Genomic DNA, 9128 nt, shown 5'->3' on the forward strand with positions numbered 1-9128 from the left:
GATGAGTATTTGGGGATCTGAGTTTGAGAGAAAGATTATAGGGTTTACTATTGTTTAATCAGTTTCATCATGTGAGAAAAAAACAAAGGAAACAATTGGCCTGTTCACTGGTTGGTTTCTGAGCTGATAAGCCCGGCTGGTGCTGGTTTGTTGTGAGTGAAAAACACTGTTGGCTGGCTGATAAGCCCTGACTAAAACCAACAAGCGAACATGCTAATTAGGCTCAAAACGTTCGTCTCGTGATTTCGAACCAAACTGTGCAATTAGTTTTTTTCGTCTACATTTAATGCTCTATGCACGTATCGTAAGATTCGATGTGATGGCTACTGTAGCACTTTTTGAAAATTTTTTGGAAACTAAACAAGCACTTGAGGTATCTGTAAATACTCCTCTCACGCCTGGTAAAAGGGAACGAAGGGAGTAGGACCTAGTTTATATTCTCATTGTAATGTCTCGAAGGATACAAATATAAACTTCACTGTATTCTATGATTTGCATTCAGTGGACGTTCAAAGGGCCCCTGTCCCCTAGTAAACTGGAAGCCATGCGGGTATACTCTTTCTTGAGAGGCGCCGGCGTCATCGTGGTCTGCTGACGGACGTCGAGTAGGCCAAGTAGTCCCAACGCTTTGCCGTGTTGTACCCACAGTCGCAGATTCTACTTTCATATAGTGCCTTGTATGCGTTGTAGCTGCTAGGGTCTAGCTCTAGCTTATCAACATTCTTTAGCTGGTCCTGAACGCTAACGTCTTGACAGCGGGTTTGGAATAGCCAGAACTTGTCGATGTCGTATAACTTTAAAACTTTTCTATTCTCTTAATGAAAACAGGCTACGGCCTGATCGGGAAAAAAAAAGATTTGCATTCTGGAGCCCAGGGCTCCTAAGCGGGGTAAGATTTAAGTTGCATATATAAAAAGTCGACATGGATCTAATCACCATGCCATTAATACTACCGTATAATCCGTGAAGAACCCAAAAAAAAAAAAAAATTGCTGTACTGCAGTGGAAGGTCATCAGCCAATTCATTCATTCAAATCAATTCACGCCCCCAACAGTGTTTTGCTTCTTGGCAGTATTGATGTAGGGCCGCAGTACAAACTTGCTTTGCGCTTCATTTTGTTCCATGGTTCCTAGTTTGCTTTGGATTCTGCTTTGGCACAGGAAAGTGGTGCTTCGGAATAGTACCATTCCTACGCCAATCTGCAACTAAGTACTGTCGCTCTCGCTAAGTCGGTCAAGGGACACAGCCGCGTGCTTGTTTCTTCCATCTCCATCGTCCATTGCCCTCTCCGGGCCAGGAACAGGGATGCGAATTGCCCGTGTCTTGACCGGGCCAGTTTTATTGTGTTTCAGTCTACGTGGCAGCTGCATAATTTATCACGGCTCGGAACAGACTCCAAGCATAGAGATTTTTCAGTGCCCTGCTCTGCTCAATCATAAACATTCGCCAGTCTCCGGTCTCCAAAGACATGGCAACACCTCACCGCCAACGTGCTTGCTGCCTGGAAGCATCCCGGTGTCTCTGTCCAGGCTCCAGAACCTCCAGTACCTCGCGCTGAACAACAACAGCCTTAGCGGCACTATCCCAACGGAGCTTGGCGAGCTAACAAACCTTCAACTGTTGTGGTTGGCGTGCAACCCGTTTGACCCAGGCGAGCTGCCAGCATCGTTCAAGGACCTGACCCACCTAGTCAGCCTCGTGGCGGGCAGTTGCAACCTCATAGGCGACTTCCCAAGCTATGTGGTAAAGATGCAGAAGTTGGAGGCACTAATCCTAGAGAACAACTCGTTGACCGGAACCATACCTCCAGGGATTTGGGACCTCAAGAAGCTGCGATTCTTCTTTGTGTCTAACAACAACCTCACTGGCAACGTGGTGGTTGATAGTTTTGGTGCGATGAGCTTGGTCAAAATCCATTTACATGAAAACAAGCTCACTGGAACAATCCCAGAAGTATTCGGTTGCTTGGATAGCCTCGAAGTTTTGGTACTTCAATACAACTACTTCTCCGGCGAGATACCAACGAGCACCAGTCGCTTGCCGTCGCTGAGGCTATTATACTTGGGCGCTAACAGGCTTACTGGCACACTTCCGCCAGAGCTAGGAAAGCACTCGCCCAACTTATCTGCTGTTCATGTTGCTCAGAACGAGCTTACTGGTAGGATCCCAGAGGGGGTTTGCGCGGGAGGCAATCTAAAGATTTTCATTGCCTCAGTCAATCAGTTGAATGGTTCGATCCCAGAAGGCCTCACGCGATGTGCCACTCTGCAGTTTCTGGCGCTAGGTAGTAACCAACTCTCTGGGGAGATACCAGTGACTTTGGGCTATGGCATGCCACAGCTGCAGAGACTATACCTCGACAACAACAAACTCACTGGGAGGATTTGTTAAGTTTAATCTGCAAGGACTAAACCTGCAACGACTGTCAATTGTACAGAGTCTATCCCACACGACGTCAAGATCGAAGCAACGACACAAAAATATTTTACGAATCGCAAAAAAAAAAAAAAGAGGACACAAAAATATTTTACATGCCTCTCAAAGGACAAGCATAAATAATGGCTTCCTCTTGACCAAGAAAAACTTATCAGATCTCCAAATATATTAGTTTGCATTCCTCATCCTAAAGTCCCAAGCATCTTATAAACTTCATTGCATGCTATAATAGCTTTTCAGAGTTGTCTAGTGTTCGCCAAAGCTTTTATGTTGATTCTATCAGAGTCCTAGTCTGTTAGAGCATGCATATTGCTCAAGTACACCCTAAAAAATGTATATTATTGCTCAAGTAATAATAAGCAATAAGAATGAACCATATATAGAGAAGCAAGCTCTATTAGTTATTAAATTTTCTACGAAAATTATAATATATTGAGAGGTGGTAGTAAGCTGGGGCCCATGAAAATAAAAATTTGCCGCACAATGCCCCGGATCAGCCTTGTGATGCTAAAGTTAGCCAGACTCGCTTTTTGGGGAGATGTGTTAACTATAAAGCTTTTGTCCGTTGATTCTGTTCTGCTCCCTCCGTCCCTAAATAACTATCGTATTTTTGTTTTCATGTCATAAGTTTAACTAGATTTATAGAAAATACGTGCAACGTTTGTATCTCTAAATAAATTTATTATGAAAATAGATTCAATAATCTATCTAATGATATTAATTTTGTACCATAAATATTAATATTTTTTATATATTTAATCAAAGTTGTTTTTCGAGAAGCCAAAATAACAGTTATTTAGGTGTATTAGTTAGTTTGAGTCCGTTTCGGTCGGTTGAGTCATGGACCCACGCACGAACTCTGACATGTGGACGCCATGCGCGCATTAGTCCGGTTGTTGGCCACAGTGAGAATAAGGGAGTGTTTGGATCCGGTGACTAAAATTTAGAAGGTGTATCGTAAGGATGTTGCACGGGGTGTTCGGATATTAATAAAAAATAAATTACATAATTCGTCAGTACTCCACGAGACGAATTTTTAAAGCCTAATTAATCCGTCATTACCACATGTTTACTGTAGCACCACATTGTCAAATCATAGACTAATTAGGCTTAAAAGATTCGTCTCACAAATTAGTCGTAAATTATGCAATTAGTTTCGTAATTAGTCTATATTTAATACGCCATGCATATGTCCAAACATTCGATGGAACAACGAGGTGCAACCAAACACCACCTAAGAATAGCTTAGGGCCTGTTTGGTTTTCATAAGTCAGGTGACTGAAAACCAGTGACTTATAAGTCATGCCTGTTTGGTTGTAGATGACTTATAAGCTCATTAAATATGTGGGCCCCACGTGGAAAAGGGTGACTTATAAGTTTTAAGCAGGGGTGAACCAACTTAAAATTTATAAGCAGGGGTGACTTATAAGTTGATGGTGTTTAGCAAAATAAATCACTTATTTCAATTTTTAACTTATAAATAGGTGACTTATTTCAAACAAACATGCCCTTAGGGCGAGCCGAGTCGTCGTGCTCTGATCAAGGCGCACGTACGTCCTGTGGCTGTGGACTGTGGACTGGAGAATAGCACGCGTCGGGTAACGCCATTCAGAAACGATGGAGGATAATATCTAAACACTTGAGAAGCTCGATCAGAACCAGAGCAAGTCTTCTCCTTCTCTTGAGTCTTCTCTTCAGTGAGATAGTTGGCCATCCATCTAGATAGCCTGGACTGGATAGCCACCCTTTGATTCAGAGAGTCGATATATACCTTCAGTCAAGCTATCACACCCTGCCATTCATTCGTGTGTGGTTGCATTGCATCTTGTTTCGTCGTACGTTGTTCTCCACTGTTTTCAGCAAAGGGAAATAAGGCACAGCAGGGAGGATTCAAGGATTCGTGTGTCAGCCGTCGGCGACCGACTGCCAGTCTCCGAGTCTCCTGTGACTGACTCCGGTGCAACTAATGGACGCCATGCGTTGAGGCGCGCGGTGACCGACTTAGCAGTCTCCAAGTCTCCTGTGACTGACTTAACTCCGGTCGTCTCGATCTGAGTCTCCGGTGGTACGGTTGTTGGAAAGATGATTATATCATGGCCTGAAAATGATCAACTGAAAGCACCCTACTCCCTTGTGCATCAACTGAAAATGATGACACCGCGTCGGCGCCGAGCCTACGTGTACGCTTACCACCTCCTCCTGCCGCTGTCCATGGTAGCCTACTGCCTCCTGCAGTGCGCGGAGGCGCAGTCCCAATCCCAACCGGTAGGTGAAGCGGAGCTGCTCCTCCAGATGAAGAGCGCGTGGGGCGACCCGCCCGTGCTCGCGACATGGTGCGTCGCCACCTCGGCCACGGGGGCGCACTGCCGCTGGCCATACGTGAGGTGCAACTCGGCCGGACGCGTCACCAGACTCACCCTCTCCAGCATCAACATCACGGGACCTGTTCCAGACGCCGTTGGCGGTCTCTCCAGCCTCACAGGCCTCGACCTCTCCAACAACATCTTCGGCACGTTCCCGACGGCGCTCTACCGCTGTAGCTCGCTCCGGTACCTCAACCTGTCCCGGAACAACATCGGTGGAGAGCTCCCCGATGACATCGGCCATGCCCTTGCAGCAAACTTGAGCATGCTGGTCCTCAGTTTCAACAGGTTTAATGGCAGCATCCCGGCATCTCTGTCTAGGCTCCGAAACCTCCGGTGTCTCCAGCTAGACAACAACGGCCTCACAGGCATGATCCCGACAGGGGTTGGCGAGCTGAGGAGTCTCGAGACATTGTGGTTGGCATTCAACTCGTTCGACACAGGGAAGCTACCAACATCGTTCAAGAATATGACCAAGCTAGTCAGCCTATGGGCTAAACGATGTGGCCTCATCGGCAACTTCCCGAGCTACGTGGTGAATTTGACAATGTTGTGGCATCTGAACCTTGGAAGTAACTCGTTGACTGGAAGCTTACCTCCTGAGATTTGGAGCCTCAAGAAGCTTCAATTCTTAATTGTTTCCACGAACAACCTCACCGGACACATGGTGGTTGATGGTTTTGCTGCGAGGGGGTTGAAAGTCATCGCCTTATCCAACAACAAGCTTGCTGGAGCCATCCCTGAAGTCTTTGGGCAATTGGAGAACCTCACAGAATTAATGCTCGATAACAACAGTTTCTCTGGTGAAATACCAGCAAGTATCAGCCAGTTGCCATCGCTTACGATGTTGTCCTTGGACAGCAACAGGCTTACTGGCACACTCCCGCCAGAGCTCGGGAAGCACTCACCAGGCTTATCTGTTGTTTCAGTTGATGACAACAAGCTCATCGGTGGCATCCCAGCGTGGTTGTGTGCTCAAGGCAGGCTTCGGTATTTCAGTGCCTCAAACAATCACTTGAACGGCTCCATCTCAGAAGGTCTCGTGCGATGTGCCACTCTCGTGAATCTGTACCTGAATGGTGACCAAATCTCTGGCGAGATACCAGCAAATTTGGGCTACGGTACGCCACGACTGCAAGATCTGGACCTAAGCAGTAACCAACGCTCAGGTGAGATACCACCAAATTTGATCTATGGCGCGCCACTGCTGTGGACACTGAACCTGGGAAACAACAAACTCTCCGGAAGAATATGTTAAGTTAATCTACAGGGACTAAACGTACATTTTACATGCATTTCAGAGGTCAACCATAAGCAATGCCTTCCTTTCTAGAGAAACTCAGGTTTCCTAAAACATTAGTTTTCATTCCTCGTCTCAAAAGTCTCAAGCATATTGTATACAACACCGCATGGTGCGTGCTGTAATCAGCTTTTACAGGAGTTCAGAGCCAGTAATTGGAGGAAGGTTGAAGATACATCCGCCAAGACATGGCACTAATCATGCTGTTAATTAGTGTTACTACCACAGTATAAATGGTGACAAACCAATAATTCTAAAATGCTGTGCTGCCGTGCATGTCATCAACTAATTCAAATCAGTTCAACTAGTCTTTTGCTTCTTGGCAGTATTATTAATGTAGGGCCACAGCACAAACTCGTTTTGAGCTTCATTTTGTTCCGCAGTTCCTAGTTTAATCTGTCGGGCAAGAGCATGCAACAAGTTAAGACCTATTTAGATTCACTAGTATTAAAAGTTAGCTGCTGAAAATTAGCCTGTTAGTATAGTCTAATCCCAATGCAAATAAAATGGTAGTATTCATTCTTTTTTTGAATGGTTGAGTATTCATTCTCTCTTTCTTTTAGTGAAAGGACTTTCCCTGTTTTTTTATAGAAGGTGACGGCTGCCCTTAAACTTATGGCGTTGTGCCACCTAGGTCCACGAACTCTTAAAATCGAAATTCGACTCCATCTTAATTTGTTAAGTGGTACACCACATGTGCAATACCCTGAAATCCGACTTATGATGGCAAGGACGACCTGTTGGGCTGGTTGAACCTCTGTGAGAAGTTTTTTCGGGCCCAGCGCACCGCGACGGCGACAAGGTTTGGCTGGCCTCCTTGCACCTGACCAGCTCCGCCCAACAATGGTACTATGTCCAGCGCGACGCCGGTGTGCCGAGCTGGGAAGGCTTCAAATGGCTGTGCCACCAGCGGTTCGGGCCGCCGATCCGCACCAACCACCTCGCCGAACTCGCTCACTTGCCGTTCACGACATCTATTGACTCATATCACGGGCGTTCTAGGCTCGGATGGCGCACACGGGTCGGCTGACACTAGCATACCAGCTGGCGCAGCTCTTCACCGAGGGGGTTGCCGGATCACATCCACATAGACGTCGAGCTTCACGGCCCCCAGGACCTACAACACGCCAAGAGTTTGCTGCGCTCCTTCGAGCGGCGCAATATGGCGCCCACGGTGATTTCATCGGGTCAGGCAGTTCGGCCACCTCGCCCCAACACTCGATCAGCGGGCCTGCCAGTCACTCCTGCCGCCACCATGGCCATAAAATGTTTGTTTTACCCTCTAGTCTATCTTCTTCCTCCTCTGTCTTGCCTTTACCCATGCTCTGCTTCTTTCTTCTGCCACCGTGGCTTAAGTCGATGTGTGCCTCTGCATCCGTGGGTTTGGCTCGTCCACCAATCTGCTGCCATCCGGTGCTCACGGTGGCCCACTCCCTCCGCTCGCACACCGCGCGGCCCTGCCACCTCGTCTCCCACCGCCACCGGCGCAACCACCACCCCGGCGGGAGAGGATGGTGGCAAGCCCGGCCCTAGGCATCACGTGGGGCCCCCAAGTGCAGTAGCTTAGGCGAGTGCCATTGCCAAGCGTGAGCAGCCGGCATCATGACGGTGGCCATGGACGGCGAGGTGGGAGACGGACCGGGTGAAATGTGCCGAAGCGGCGACGGCGAGGAGGCAGAAGTGGAGGAGCGGGAGGGAGCGCCGGGTGTCACCGCGGAGCAGGCACGACTGGGTGGAGGGCGTGGATTTGCCGGAGGTGGGGTAGTAGAAGAGGATCTAGCCACCGAACTATTTTTTTTTGACATCAATGCCATCGAACATAAGGAAGAGAGAGGGAAGAAAACCTGTTAGGTGAGACATAGGCAAAATCATCTATTAGACTGTCTCCAACGATGACACCTAAACACCGCACCCATTCTCTAGTTTAGGTCATATGCAGTAGAAAGGCTACGGTACCTAAAATGTAGATTCTCCAACAGGCCACGCAAATCAGCCCCATGTCGAAGACGGAGCAGCCGGCCCTGGCGAGCCCCGCGAAGAGCGCCGCATCGAGCCGCCACCGCCGGCGAGCGCGCTGATGGAGGAGCTGGTGGAGGAGGTCCTGCTGCGCTTCCCACCTGCCGACCTAGCGAGCCTCGTCCGGGCCGTGCTCGTCTGCAGGCGCTGGCGCCGCATCGTCATGGGCCCGCGGTTCCACCGCCGCTACCGCGAGCTCCACCTCCACCGCGGGCGTGGGGGATCGTCGCCCCCGATGCTGGGCTTCCTCGCCGACACTGGAGCGGGGACCCGCTTCGTGCCCACCTCCACCTTCCGCCCCGCACCCGCACCCGGCGGCGGCCTCCTCCTCGTCGGCTGGCGCACCTCCGCGGCCACCACCACCGCCTCCGCCGGCGACCACCTCGACTGCTCCAGCGGCTCCCCGCAGCAGCCCTGCCTGGCCGCGCCGGCTGCGTCTGCCGCGGACCCGCCTGGAAGCGCCGGCGGCTCCCCGCCGCGGGCTCGCCTCGCCGAGCCGGCCGCGCCCCGTCGCGAGCCACGCCTTGCCGCTGGCCCACCACAACGGCGCCGGACATTTGCGTCGTCTCCCTCGCGAGACGCTTATTTGCCTTTCGAAGTGGCTGGTACGCAAAATGCGTTCTTCGTTTGGGTGCTCCGTTGGAGGTCGTTTCTGCCTACCCAAAGCATTGTGCCGCACCTATTTTGCGTTTGGGTGGTATCGTTGGAGACAGTCTTACCCCTCCTTTCCCGTCCCAGATTTGATAAATTCATATTTTAATGGATGCGGGGTCTTCTAGTAAACAACCACGATTTTGTAATACGGTCGGATAATGTGCCAGGTGATAATTTTTCTATCTCAACCCCTCTAAACGGATTCCATTTGTTTGTGGTACTACTTCAATTTTCTCCAAGCTTCTATCATGTACGCGTGTTGTTTCACTCCTTCCTGGTAGTCTTGCCAATCTACAAGAAATCAAAATTAGAAAAACAAAACACACCCATCGACACTATCTAAATAGAAAATTATCAC

The 9128-nt window shown here is 49.2% G+C and overlaps 2 protein-coding genes across 2 annotated transcripts; both read left to right on the plus strand.

Annotated features, from left to right (window-relative positions):
• The first annotated feature begins 4519 nt into the window (after window positions 1–4519).
• On the plus strand, window positions 4520–6058 carry LOC136499501 (receptor-like protein 52). The gene has a single exon (XM_066495130.1). The coding sequence runs from the start codon at window positions 4520–4522 to the stop codon at window positions 6056–6058; it is 1539 nt and encodes a 512-aa protein (XP_066351227.1).
• Window positions 6059–6951: 893 nt separating this feature from the next.
• On the plus strand, window positions 6952–8895 carry LOC136499502 (uncharacterized). Its single transcript, XM_066495131.1, has 3 exons — window positions 6952–7368; window positions 8080–8721; window positions 8855–8895. Exons 1-3 carry the CDS (start codon window positions 7263–7265, stop codon window positions 8893–8895), a joined length of 789 nt encoding a protein of 262 aa, XP_066351228.1. The 5' UTR covers window positions 6952–7262.
• The last annotated feature ends 233 nt before the right edge of the window (window positions 8896–9128 follow it).

The sequence above is a fragment of the Miscanthus floridulus genome, chromosome 13 (assembly GCF_019320115.1).
Source record: "Miscanthus floridulus cultivar M001 chromosome 13, ASM1932011v1, whole genome shotgun sequence".
Lineage (NCBI taxonomy): Eukaryota > Viridiplantae > Streptophyta > Magnoliopsida > Poales > Poaceae > Miscanthus > Miscanthus floridulus.

Coding starts and splice junctions, on each gene's coding strand:
- LOC136499501 (XM_066495130.1), top strand. CDS start 4,520: ATGATTATATCATGGCCTGAAAATGATCAACTGAAAGCACCCTACTCC.
- LOC136499502 (XM_066495131.1), top strand. CDS start 7,263: ATGGCGCCCACGGTGATTTCATCGGGTCAGGCAGTTCGGCCACCTCGC. Junction 7,369..8,079: donor CGCCACCATGGCCATAAAAT/GTTTGTTTTACC, acceptor ATTCTCCAACAG/GCCACGCAAATCAGCCCCAT. Junction 8,722..8,854: donor TTTGCCTTTCGAAGTGGCTG/GTACGCAAAATG, acceptor TTCCCGTCCCAG/ATTTGATAAATTCATATTTT.